At 33.8% G+C, this 13,419-nt stretch overlaps 1 protein-coding gene across 2 annotated transcripts in view; it reads right to left on the reverse strand.

The window, feature by feature from the left end:
• LRRK1 (leucine rich repeat kinase 1) overlaps positions 1–13,419 on the reverse strand; it is a 150,210-nt gene that overhangs the window by 87,743 nt on the left and 49,048 nt on the right. For both annotated transcript variants that reach the window (XM_031955484.1, XM_031955485.1), the window contains exon 4: positions 2,092–2,263. In XM_031955484.1, the coding sequence (XP_031811344.1) occupies positions 2,092–2,263 (172 nt within the window). The remainder of the gene's footprint in view (positions 1–2,091; positions 2,264–13,419) is intronic.

Here is a 13,419-nt window from a genome sequence, read left to right on the forward strand (position 1 = left end):
ATATCCTTGAGGGACACCCTTGGAGTTAATCAGCATTGTGATGGTCATTAGTAGATCTAAGGCACAAGCAAGAAGAGGAGAGTTAAAAGAACAGTTAAAAGTCAATGGAGAGAGAGTTAGGACTAAAGAAAAGGAGGAAGAAAGTGTTGTATATAGTAGACATAAATATTTGATTTGAATTTTTAGTGTATCCAGATTCACTATATCATCACCATAAACCACAGAACACTAATCATTGTCCCAGATGAATAATTAAGCTTGTGGTTCTTCCAAGGGTTCTATGGGAGCTGATCTAAAAAATCCTTAAGTTTAGGAACAATGATAAATCCAATGTAACTCAACTAGCATTTATTAAGCACCTATTCATATGAAGAGTTACGGGGATAGAAAGACAAAATGAAAAGCATTTCTAGGATTTCCTTAGGGGGTCCCCAGTAAGTTATGGCTTGACTCAGTGTTCTTTGAGTGGATCCAAATCTCACGGAAACTACTCTGTCTTCCACCCAGATTGTCTGAGGATAGGGAAAAATTTGAAAGTAAATCTAGAATGGACCCCACTAAACAGCTCATGGCACATTCAGACAGGAAAACCCCTATTCCATCAAATACAGACAAATGGGCACAAAGTATACCAATTTGATGCTTTGTCACTGTAACTTGTTTGGGAAATTGAAACAACTCTCTCTTTAAAGAAGCAAGGGTGATTGAAATTGGATCCCTCTAACTTTTTTGTTGGTTCCATTTTGGCTATAAGCAAAAAAGTCACTGCTAGTATTTAGGAACTAGATCTAGAAGAAGATCTTAGTTCAAATCCTACTTGGTGCAATTATTAGCTGTGTGATCTTGAGAAAATCATTTAAATATCTCTCAGCCTCTGTTTACTCATCTGTAAAATGAGACCATAGTAGTACTGACCTTCCAGAGTTGTGGTGAAAATCAAATGAAAATAATATATACATTGCATATGTAGTGATTTAAAAAGTTAAAGCACTACATAAATTAGTGACAATTTTTACTATTAGGCAACAACATCATAAAAAATGATCAACTCTAAAAGACTTAAGAACTCTGATTTGTGAAATTACCAAATATAATTCTGGAGTTCCAGTAATGAAAAATATTACCCATCTCTTGACTGAGAAAAAGGTCGTGGGCTAAATATGCAGAATAAAACAAATATTTTTGGTTTGACCAATGTGAGAATTTGTTTTGTATGCTTGTTACAAGAGTTTGTTTTTTCTTAATCAGGAGGGAGAGAGGTAGGAAGGAGAGAAACATAAATATTTCTTAGCTTAAAAAATTTAATTTTAAAAAGAAAGTAGTTATGGTAAGAAGAAAAACAACAACAGCACCAATAAGAACAAGAACAAACAACAGTAGCAGCAGCAGCACCAACACCATTTTGACTATAGTCCCAGATGTGGCTTTCTATCATTGTCACAACAACTTATAACTTTGCACAGCAATTTACAGATACAAAGTACTATATGCAAGTGATTTCATATTAACCTTAGTCCTGACTAATGGGTTTCAATAATAATAATAATAATAGATCATTTTTACATATTGTTTACTATGAACAAAACTTTATGAAGATTATTTGACAATTATAATCTCTTTTGATATCTACATCATTTACAGTAGTCCTCGATTTTTGTGAGTTAATGTCAGAAAGGTGACTAATTTTGCAAGGAGTTTTCATAAATAAGCTCTTTTTTACTTTTATTTTTTTTTTTGCTAAGGCAGTTGGATACCCAAAACTTTCTAATTTTGAAGAATTTTGAAGTTTTAAAAACTACCTAATGATATTTGTAACTTGCTAGTGAATAATAATATCAATAAATATTCATAACCACCTTGTGAGATTAGTAGCCCAAGTATTTATATCATGACTTTACATATGAAGAAATGGAGATTAACTAGTCTAAAGTATCAAAGTCTGGATTTGAACTCAAGTCACTCTTAATTCCAAGTCCAATATTCTTTTCATCATCGTCTGTTGAATGTTCATAGTTGTCCTAGAAATTTGTTGATACATTGGGATGAAAAGCTAAGGTATGCCTTGTAAATAGCTCCTGACCAACAACTTACCCAGTAAGGAATCTAATAATTCTTTTACAACATCCATGTGTCCAAAATAAGCAGCCACCACAGCTGGATTATCATCATTTGGCTCTGTGGGTAACTCAACAAATTTTTCTTTGAGAAGGTATCTCACTGCTTCTAGATCTCCATAGGCTGCTGTGATGCTTAAAAGTTGGTACTAGGGAGAACATAAAGAGACCCAAACATAAGTTTCCTTCTTAAAATTCCAAGGTTATTTAAAAACATTTAACAAACTGAATGATGACAATAAATTGACAAACAGGTTGATTATGGTGGTCAAGGACCTGGCAAGTTTTTGAGAAAAGTATCAAGTGTGGCTTGAAATCTAGTATCCTAGAAAAATCTGTCTCCTGGATGGAAGCCACAACCCAGACTTCTCATTTTTCAGATTAAAAAACCAAGAATGGGGACTTGGTTCAAGGTTACAGAAGAAATAAAACAATTAAGACTGGAACCCAGTGCTCTTTCCCACTATTCACTGCCTAGAAAAAAAGCATTGGATTTGGAGTGAGAGAACCTAAGTTCACATCTTAAGGTTTTATTTCTTCACATGAACTTTAAGATCTCTTCTAGATCTAAATCCTATGATCTTGATTTTGTGATCCAAGGGAAATCAGCTGAAAAGACATCATGCAGTTACCTTAAATATTCTGATATCACATTATTAATTTGATTCACTTCAACATATATTTATTAAGGATTTACTTCAAGAAGAACACAATAGTAAGTGATAATTTAGAAGATTAAATAACATTAGTTTCCATCCTCATAGAACTTAAAATCTAGTGAAAATTTGTTTAATGTCAGTGGCTCCTAAGCCAGACTAAAAGCAGAAGCTCTTCATTTAGTCTTTTTCCTTAGCTACATAATTAAGTCCCATAACTTATAGAATTAAATTACCACATCAAAAGGATTCTGGGTTCAATCAATCATGAATGCACACAGCAGTTTTCTCCAGTACAAGTATCTTGAAAGCAAGCAAGTTACCAATCATTAATTTCTCTTCATTTATCACCTCACACAAATCTATTCTAAATCTCATCTAAATTTGTTTCTGAAAGGTAGATGACAATAGTATTTACTGATTGCTTCCTCTTTCTCTTCCCAAGGAACACAGCAGAAATCAAAATTCCCCTTGTGTGGGTCTTAAGATAATGGAAATTCCCTAAGTCTAGACAAGATTATTGGTCTAGCATAAGTCTAAAAATGTGAGAGAAAGGTTTGATCCTATGTATGTAGACTAGGTGGCCCTTATTTGGTTTTGTTTGGGGTGTGCTAGAAGAATTTTCATCTTAATTTTTTAAAAGCTCCTAACACTAATCACTGTTGCCTGGAATCTCACCAATAGAGTTTTCAAATATTTAATTTTGTTCTCTATGAAAATACAAATACCACCCCCCCCCACAAAGATTTACACATTATTCTTTCCAAGTACTTTATTCTTTAGTAATAATGAATTTATAAGACTGATTCTTAAGAACAATTGTATAAGGACTAAGTTTGAGAACTGGGAGTCCAGAAGCTAGAGGAGAAAGAATGAAAAAAAAAAATAGAGATGCAATGATGCTCATTTTTTTGACCTGTCTTAGTGATAACTCTCTTCTCATTGATGTTCACTTCTCTTCAAATATCTGTTATATCACTCTTTGTTGTTTTTCTTCTTACTTATATGACTTATTCTCAGTTTGCATTATTGGATCTTTATTACTGAATTTTATTTCATTTGGTGATCTCATCAGTTTTCTTAATTTTAATTATCATCTTTGTGCAAATGACTTTATGAGATTTACTTCTCCAGCCCTAACTTCTCTCCTCACCTCACAACTCACATTTCCAATTATCTATTAGATATCTCAAATTAGATATCCCACAGACATTTTAAACTCAACATGTCCAAAACTGAATTTATTACCTTTCCTCCTAAACTTTCTTTCTTTCCAAACTTTCCTACTATTATCCAGTATACCACCATCCTCCCAGACTCTCAGCTTTAAAGCCTAGGTGTTATCTTTGAATCTTCACTCTTATCTTCCATAGCCAATCTGTTGCCACGGTCCATATTTTTTTACCTTCAAAATCTCTCACATGTGTTTCCTTCTCGCCACTACACTCATGTAAGCTTTCCCCTCTCTGGATTATTTCCTTTTCTACTGATTAATCTTTCTGCCTCATTTCTCCCCATTTTAATCCATGCTTCACTCAACTGACAGATTAATCTTCTTAAAATTCATGTTTGACCATGTCACTCACTCTCCATTAAACCAACTCCAATGATTCCCTATCATCACTAGAATCAAACATGAAATTTTCTGTTTGGCATTCAAAAGCCTTCACAACCTAGCTCCTGCTTACAGAAGTATTGCAGTATTCTTAAACCTTACTCCCCAATACATATTCTTTGATTCAATGACACTGGTCTTCTTCCCATTCCTCAAACAAGAATTAGACATTCTATTTTTTGGCTCTGGGCATTTTTTAGTGGTTGTTCCTTGGAATACCCTTCCTCTTCATCCCTTCCTCATATCTTCCTCCAAATCCTAGCTAAAATCCTATCTTTTATTAGAAGCTTTTCCTCATCCTTCTTGATGCTAGTGCCTTCCTTGCATTGATTATTTTCAATCTATCTGGTATAAATATATTTTAACTTAATAGTATTTTATTTCTCCAATGACATGTAAAAATAGTTTCAATATTCATTTTTCCAAGATTTGAGTTTCAAGTTTTTTCTCCCTCCCTCTTGTATTACCCACCTTCCTAAGACACCAAGCAATCTGATATGGGTTATATGTGTACGATTATTTTAAACATATTTCTATATTAGATATGTTATGAAGGAAAAATCTGAACAAAAGGGGAAAACCATGAGAAAGTAAAAACAAACAACAACTAAAAGGTGAAAATATATTCTTTAATCCGTATTCAATATCCATAGTCCTCTCTTTGAATGCAGATGGCATTTTCTATCTCAAGTGTATTGAAATTGTCTTGGATCACTATCTTCTTGAAAAAAAGTTAAGTCTATCATAGTTGATCATCATACAATCTTCCTGTTACTATATATAGTGATCACTTTATTGAGCATCAGTTCACATAAGTCTTCTCAGGCTTTTCAGACATCACCCTGTCCATCATTTCTTACAGAACAATAATGTTCCATTACATTCATATACTTATTCATTTATTTTTCAATTCTTGGGCATCCAATTAATTTCCACTTCCTTGCTATGTATAAATATCTTGCTTGTATATGGTCATTTTCTTGTTTCCCTAGTAGACTGAAATTGTCTTTCTTGTATCTCCAGTACTTAGCACAGTGACTGGCACACAGTAAGTACTTAATAAATGCTTATAATAAATTGGCTAAATTAAAGACAAAATTGGGCAGCTTTACACTTTTCCTTGAGCCATTCCTAGTAAAAGAAGAGGAATGCTCTTGGTAGATCTTACTAGTGATCCTAACTCCCTACTTACAAGCTATCAAACCCAGATTCAGAAGAGGAGCTCAGGGAGAAATAGAAGCAAAATTCAGCTGGGATGAATTTTGTTATTATTGTTAGCACTAAAAGCAACAAAGAATCACAAAATTTCAGAATAGAAAATTATCTTGTTGAAAAAGATTCTTCACTGTAACACATCTCACAGATGATTATCCAAAGATTTTGCTTTAAAATTTTTTTATTCTGAACCTAACCAAATCAAAATGAACATCTCTATATGCATAATAGAACAAAAAATTGCATCAAATTGTAAATCTCTATTATGTTATCATTTGATTTTCCTTTTAAGCATGTGATAAATTCAACACAGAACTTTCAAAAACGTCCTGTTTGTCTATATTTCCTTCTGGATGTTTTTCTCTCCTCCACTTTAGATGCTTCTCTTTTCTTCTCTCTAAAAAAAAGAGAACTCTCTTTTCCCCTTTAATTTTTCTTTCTTTCTTCCTTTTCCTTTTCCTTCCTTCCTTCCCTCCCTCCTTTCTTTCTCTCTTCCTCCTTCTCTCCCTTCTTTCTTTTCTTTCTTTCTTTCCTTCCTTCCTTCCTTTCGACAAAATTATTGCTCGCTTCCCACCCAACTCTTTTCAATTGAAAAAAGAAAGAAAAGGTGAAAAAACGCCTTGTAACAATATGCAGAGTTAGCATAACAAATATCCATTTTGATGTGTTTGAAAATATATGCCTTATTCTTCACTTTCAGTTCATTATCAATCTTCTGGAATTATGAATAAATGTGGTTTAAAAATTATTTTCCTGTAGGGAAGAGGGAGGGGTCCCTCCTGTAGGGAAGGGACCCACATGTGCAAAAATGTTTGTGGGAGCCATTTTTTGTAGTGGCAAGACAATGGAAATTGAATAGATGCCCATCAGTTGGAGAATGGCTGAATAAGTTATAGTATATGAATGTTATGGAATATTATTGTTCTGTAAGAAAAAACCAACAGGATGATTTCTGAGAAGCCTGGAGAGACTTATATGAGCTGATGCTAAGTGAAATGAGCAGAATCAAGAGATCATTATACACAACAACAGCAAGATTATATAATGATCAATTCTGATGGACATTGCTCTCTTTAACGATGAGATGATTCAGAGCAGTTCCAATGATCTTGTGATGAAGAGAGCCATCTACATCCGAAGAGAAGATTGTGGGAACTAAGTGTAGTTCACAACATAGCATTTGCACTCTTTTTGTTGTTGTTTGCTTGCATTTTATTTTCTTTCTCATTTTTCCTATTTGATTTAATTGTACAGTAAGATAACTGTATAAATATGTATCTATATATTGTATTTAACATATATTTCTATCATGTTTAACATATATTGGATTACTTGCCATCTAAGGGAGGGGATAAAAGAAGGGAGGGAAATTGGAACACAAGCTTTTGCAAGGGTTAATGTTGAAAAATTATCCATGCACATGTTTTGAAAATGAAAAACTTTAATTAAAAAATTATTCCCCTGTGGTCAGTATAGTGACAAGGCTCTGAATTTGGCTAGACTGGTCTTCTGATTATATAAATGTATTTGGCGAAGAGGGAAGTAAGAGAATAGAGAATTGCAATGAAGTCCTTTAATCCCATTTCTTTTTACTGTGAATTCGAGTCTCACAAATCTTGGTGCAGTTGTTTTTTTTAATGAAGGTACAATCAGAAAAAAAAAGTGCTAAGTTTTGAGTCAGAGGAACTAAACTCTATAATTGCATGACTTTGTGGGCAAGCCACTTAACAAAATCTGGGTTTCTTTCCTCATCTTTAAAACAGGAAGGTTAGACCAGGTAGCCCCTAAGACTCTTTCTAAATTCAAATGATTAATTTGATGACTTTAAATTTCATATAATCCAAACATATTAACTGTTCTTTACACCAAAGTTTTCTGATTCTCCATCTTGGACAAAAAAGTTAGTTTGCAGTGCTGCTCCAAAATTAAAGAGGATGTGTTTTAATCATCTCTGAAGAGCCCAGCAAGTTTAACAACTTCAGTTTCTAAATAAAGAGATTAGGTCAGTCAAACAGTGGATTTCTTCATCTGCTCCATTTTCCACCAAACTTATTAAGATGGTTATTTCTGATAACTTTTTTCTTTTACTGAGGGCAAGAGTATAGTTAAAGACAAGAGTATATAGAACTGTATGTTCTATACAGTTAAATGGCACCAAATGGTTTCTGTCCTGCCATCTGCATATAGATAGAGAATTTAAAAACAAAATAAAAATGTTTCATAGGGAGTGGAGTAGGAAATGAGGTCACTAAATCTTAGGAGCAAAAATAGCCATGTTTATTCCAAGTGATATATTAATATAACTGTAAAAACAACATAATTTGCATTCTGTCTAAAGCAGGACCCAGTAGTCCTCTAATGTATAACCCAAATTCCAGGAAAGCACTTGCATTAGCTGAGATGCTATTGTAATTGATTAAATGGTTCACCACATGCAACAACCAGCAGTCTAGACCATGATGATTCAATGTTTAAAAGCTTGATTCTCTAAAGGTGGTAAGTAATATCATAATAGATAATGAAGGCAGGAGAAACAGAAGAATAAATGGATTGTAGGTTCAGGTGGATCCTGTGTGTCTGCCTGAGAAATTTCCAGAGATCTCTAGCCTAGAATGGGCAGTCTTGAAATTTAAGAAATTCTAGGCTTATAAGGGCAATTGTTATATTCATCTTCATGATCTAGTAGTGAATTTGACTTAAAGCTGGGTAATTTCTCTCCCTCGCTCCTCTCCCTCTTTCTGCCTCTGTCTATATGTTTGTCTGGCTCTTGTATATATTTTCAAAATATATATAAAGATAGTTTTCAACATTCACCCTTTGTAAAACTTTCTGTTCCAATTTTTTCTCTGTCCCTTCCCTTCCCCCTTCCCCTAGACATATCTCTCTCTCTTAAGTGAGCACAGGGAATACTTCCAAATGAATCTGGCAGATTTTCTGTCTTTTTTTCTTTGTCTAGAAATCTTTGTTAAATAGTAGTGAGAAGTTAAAACAAAAGTTGCTGCATTGATTACCTTGTATTGAGATATAGTTGATACCTGTCTCCAACTTTCATTTCTGAAGTAATTTGTGTCATTTCCCTTCAAATTCTTTATGGTCCATTCAAATGATCTACTTAATTTTCACCAAACTCAGCATCCCATCATTTTCTTTGTTTATGCTTTCATATAGACTAATTCCCACACCTGGATAACATTTCCTCCCTTCCTCCTTTTCTTCAATGCTCAGTTGAGATATCACCTCCTCTATGAGGCCTTTCTTAATTGCTCCAATAGTTAATATTAGTTTCTACTTCAAATAACATGTAATGGGGCCTTCACTCCTCCCACTTCCACCCACAATAATAGGATGAATCTACAGAGTGATAGCTGATACCATTCAATGTTTTAAGGGAAACCTTGTCAAGGACTACATTCTTAATGTTATAGCTCCCCCTTGCATACTTCTCATTTACAGATCAGCCCACTGACTCAATTAACTTTTAACAAAGACCTGAACAAAATGCAAAAGCAAGAACAATAATAAAACATATTATTTCATCCATAAACGTGGGGGATACCTGCTCCCCCAGAATCCATGCAGAAAGGGGACAGAAACTTTAAAAATACTATGGTAGTAAGTAAGGCAAATGCAAGGAACACATATGGTCAAGGCAACTCACAAGTTTGGAATGATGTCCCTTGCTGTTCGTTTTCTTTAATTGGACTGTCTTCACAAAGTTTGTTAATGAGTGTGGTATCTGTGCTATCTGGTTTCACATGTTTGGGGAGGTGGGAAGTAGAAGTGATTAATAATAACTGCCACTTTTATCATCACCCTGTCCTGTACCAAGCAGCCCTTTTCCATATTAAACTTTCCCAGTTTCTTCAACTGATTCACTAGCTCTATAGTTTGAAGGCTTGAGCTTCTGATAATGCACTTCCTTTTTAAAAAAAACCTATAAATTATATTTCCATTTTGTTAAATATTTCCCAGTTATATTTTTAAACATTTATTTTTAAAATTTTGATCTCTAAATTCTCTCACTCCCTATAAATTCTTCCTACCTCGCTCCCCCACCCATTGAGAAGGCAAGGTATAGGAAGGATGCCCTGATAATATACTTTATTTGTGACCTTAGCTAAGTCTTTCCCCCCCTTTTTTTGGAAACTGCCTCTTTTCTCATCCTCAATACATCTCAGATTTTCCATCATCATTAGAAATACCGGATAGTGGCTCAGAAATCATGTTAAATACCCAAGAATGTAAAAGTCATTTGGGATGAATGACTTGAACTCAAAGGCAGCTAGGTGTTCACCTGCAATTTCCTTACTACTCTGACATATCAACTCCCTCTTAATCATTTTGCTTCTGTCCTTTTGAATCCAAATAGCATTTGCTGTGTCAGAGAAAATAGAAGCAAAATTAAGAATTGAGCAGTTCTACCTTTTTCATCATATTATCATCATCCCATTCTTTGACTAAGCAGGAGATCTATCCCTAACTTGGATTCTCTCCTTTCCCCAAATACAATTTGCCCCCATCCCCAACTGATTTTTTTTGATATCCTTATACTATGCTTGTCTTTCTTTCTCTGCTTTAGTTCATTGAAGGTATTTAATAGATGCTTATTGACTGACTGACTCTTCCTACAGAATTTTAGGCTATCATAGATTGATTTTACTTGATCTTTCTTTCCTTAACCCTTTGAAATCTGTTTTCTCAGAATCTAAGATTCATGTGAGTTTATTCCCATTTTTCTTCTCTTTCACAAATTTCAAGATGGTCTATAACTTCCCCTTCAAGGTTCTCACTTCTTTCCAGCAATCAGTTCTTTCTTAATGGTAATAATCAGTTCTAGAATAAATTTTCCCTTTGTTTTGTCACATTTTTAAAAAGCAAGTCAAGTCAAGAAATTATGTTAGGTATGCTTTTGGGTGAGAGAAAAATTCAGCAGGTAAATTAAAGTGCCTCATCACTATTATACTACTGGTTCAATTACAGGTTTGTGATTGGTTTCCCCAAATCTTCATATGGATCTGCCTCAGCTGATCTTTTCCCCAAATGCTCACCACTATTAATTCTTTCCAGCTGCTAAATACAGCTTCTTAATGTACCCAATTACTGAGTTCTGCCTTTTATCTATCCTGTTTACTTTGAAGAAGTTATACCTTTCCAAAGCCATCTTCCAGTAATGGATCTCATTCTGTTTTAAATATCTATGAGTTCAAATTTGCTCTCTTGTATTATCCATGGAAAGTTTTGCTCTTGGATTCCTTCTGTTTGGCTTTGTTTCCTCTGCATGTCATTCTTTCACCCTTCAACTTCCTGACACAATCACGATATCACTATCTGTCTCTTGAAATCCTTTTCTCACTGTTTTCACTCTGAAGTTCTTTATCATGAATAAGGTCTTCAATCCTTTCTCTTCAATGAATATGCATATTCCATAAGGGCAAAAAATAGGAATTATTCCTCTTTTCATCCCCAGCACCTTACTTTTTTATATTATAGCTTTTTATTTACAAGATATATGCATGAGTATTTTTTCAGCATTGACAAATGCAAAACCTTTTGTTCCAACTTTCCCTCTCCTTCCCCCCACCCATTCCCCTAGATGGTAGATTGACCAACACATGTTAAATATGTTGAAGTATAAGTTAAATACAATATATTAAATACAATATATGTATACATGTCCAAACAGTTATTTCCCAGCACCTTACTTTTTAAAGAAGACACTTTTGTTCTTTCATATGATGTAGAGAAGGAAGATGTGTGTGTGTGTGTGTGTATGTGTGTGTGTGTGTGTGTGTGTGTGTGTATGTTTGTTGAGTAAAGACTCCTTGAACATGGCAGCAATACAAAGCCCTCATACACATTGCTGGTACATTTTTTGAGTATATGTTATTATACCACCCAGAAGAATGTAAATTCCTTGGGGGAAGAGCTATTTTTCTTTTTATTTTTATATTCCTACCCATCACACAATATATGAAATGAGTTTTTAATACTTGATTAATTAAGTTGAATATTCATTGTTACAGTTCAAAGTAAATTGAACTTTTGAGTAAATTGAAGACCTGAAATGAGTACATTTTAGGATTTAGGCCAGGCTCCTCACTGTGGTACCTGAGTAGACTGCATGCTATGTACATTGGCACCAGGATGCTTTTCCTCTGTCTACTGTGTCTCCTTGTGCTTCACATATCTAAATCTTGTCCTTCTGCTGAGGAACAAGTCCTCTATAAAATCTTTCTTGACTGTCCCTAGTATAGTAAAAAAATAATGGTGTAGTTAAATAATAATAAATAAAAATATAATATATATTATATAAATAAATAAAAATAATATTGTAGTAAAAAATAATCCTCAATCACTATAGCCTTTATTGTTTATCCCTTCCATCAGCACATCAGATCCTACCATGTATTTGCATAGTTTATTCATCATTTTATCAATGACATCTAATACAATACCTTATATCAGGTAGGTACGTAATAAATGCTCACTGTTTATGATCACTATTTTAATGAGAATAGTCAATCAGAGGATGAATGTGAGTTAGCATCATCCTAAGACTAAAGATGTAGAGGAGAAAATGAGAATTTTTTTTCTAATTTTTTCTTAATTTTTTCTTTCTTTTTTTGGTTAGATCTGTCTTATTCTGCCTTCCTTGTAAATTATTCCTGAATTGCATTCTGCTGTCTGTTCAATCTCTTTCTCTCTAACTTGTTCTACAATTGAGTAACTTAAAAAAAAAAAAAAGCAAATTGGTAGAGGCAGCATGACATAATGGGAAGAGAGTTATTGTGGAGTCAATAAGATTTGGGCTCAAACACTACCTGGGACACATACTGACTCTATGACCCTAGGCAAGTGTCTTAAGATCTTTTAATATCTCCAAGCAACTCTCCATGATAATAAGTTGCAGAGCAGGTATTGGTATACCTTCCTGAGAGTTCTTTATACCTATGAAACCAGAGGTCTTGAATGAAAATACAAATGAATCAACCTCTCTCCCCCCACCACTAATCCAATTAAAGTGAGTTGTACTATCCAAATAAGACACTAGAACAAATTACATAATGACCAAATTATTTTTGTCTTTCTTATAAAAATTATTCATCTATTATTCCCAAGAAGATTTTTGAAAATAATTTACTGGATATTAAAATAAAGTGGGGAAAATTAATTCATCAATTTCATTTCTCACCCTTCATATGTGAAACATGTACCTATTAATGCAAGGAAAAAACCTGGATATAACCTATTTTGTGAGTGAATAGCCCATGAACTTTGGATGTGACTACCAAGATGAGCTTGATCCCCATTTTAAAATTTTCCCAAGGGATAATGACTTTTCAAAATTGTGCCAAACAAGTAGCATCAATCCCATCCAGCTTTCTATTTATGTGCATGTTTGCCATGCATTTGAGATCTAAAGTATGCTCCAAAACAGGGGTGTCAAACTCAAGAAGAAATATATTCCTGCAGACTACATATTAACTTAAAATACTTTAAATTAATATTACCTATGTTGTATTGTATTTTTATTTATTTTGGTAAAGATTTTTCCAATTACATTTTAATCTGGTTCTGGGTATATTAGGGAGTTTTGTACTTCTGCACTAAAGCTAAAGCTGATATTTGATAATTCTGCACTCCCAGAAAAACACAATTCTCCTGACCACTAAAGTGGAAGTTCAAAGTAGCTTAAGCAATCCAACCAATGCTTTCACTCTTTAAAGCATACTGTGAAATCATGAAGCTTAAAATTAACTCAAGTACAAAAAAAGTCAACAGATAGAGAGACTGCCTCTGTTATAATCAACAGTTCAGT

This window comes from Sarcophilus harrisii, chromosome 2, assembly GCF_902635505.1.
Source record: "Sarcophilus harrisii chromosome 2, mSarHar1.11, whole genome shotgun sequence".
In the NCBI taxonomy this organism is placed as follows: Eukaryota; Metazoa; Chordata; class Mammalia; order Dasyuromorphia; family Dasyuridae; genus Sarcophilus; species Sarcophilus harrisii.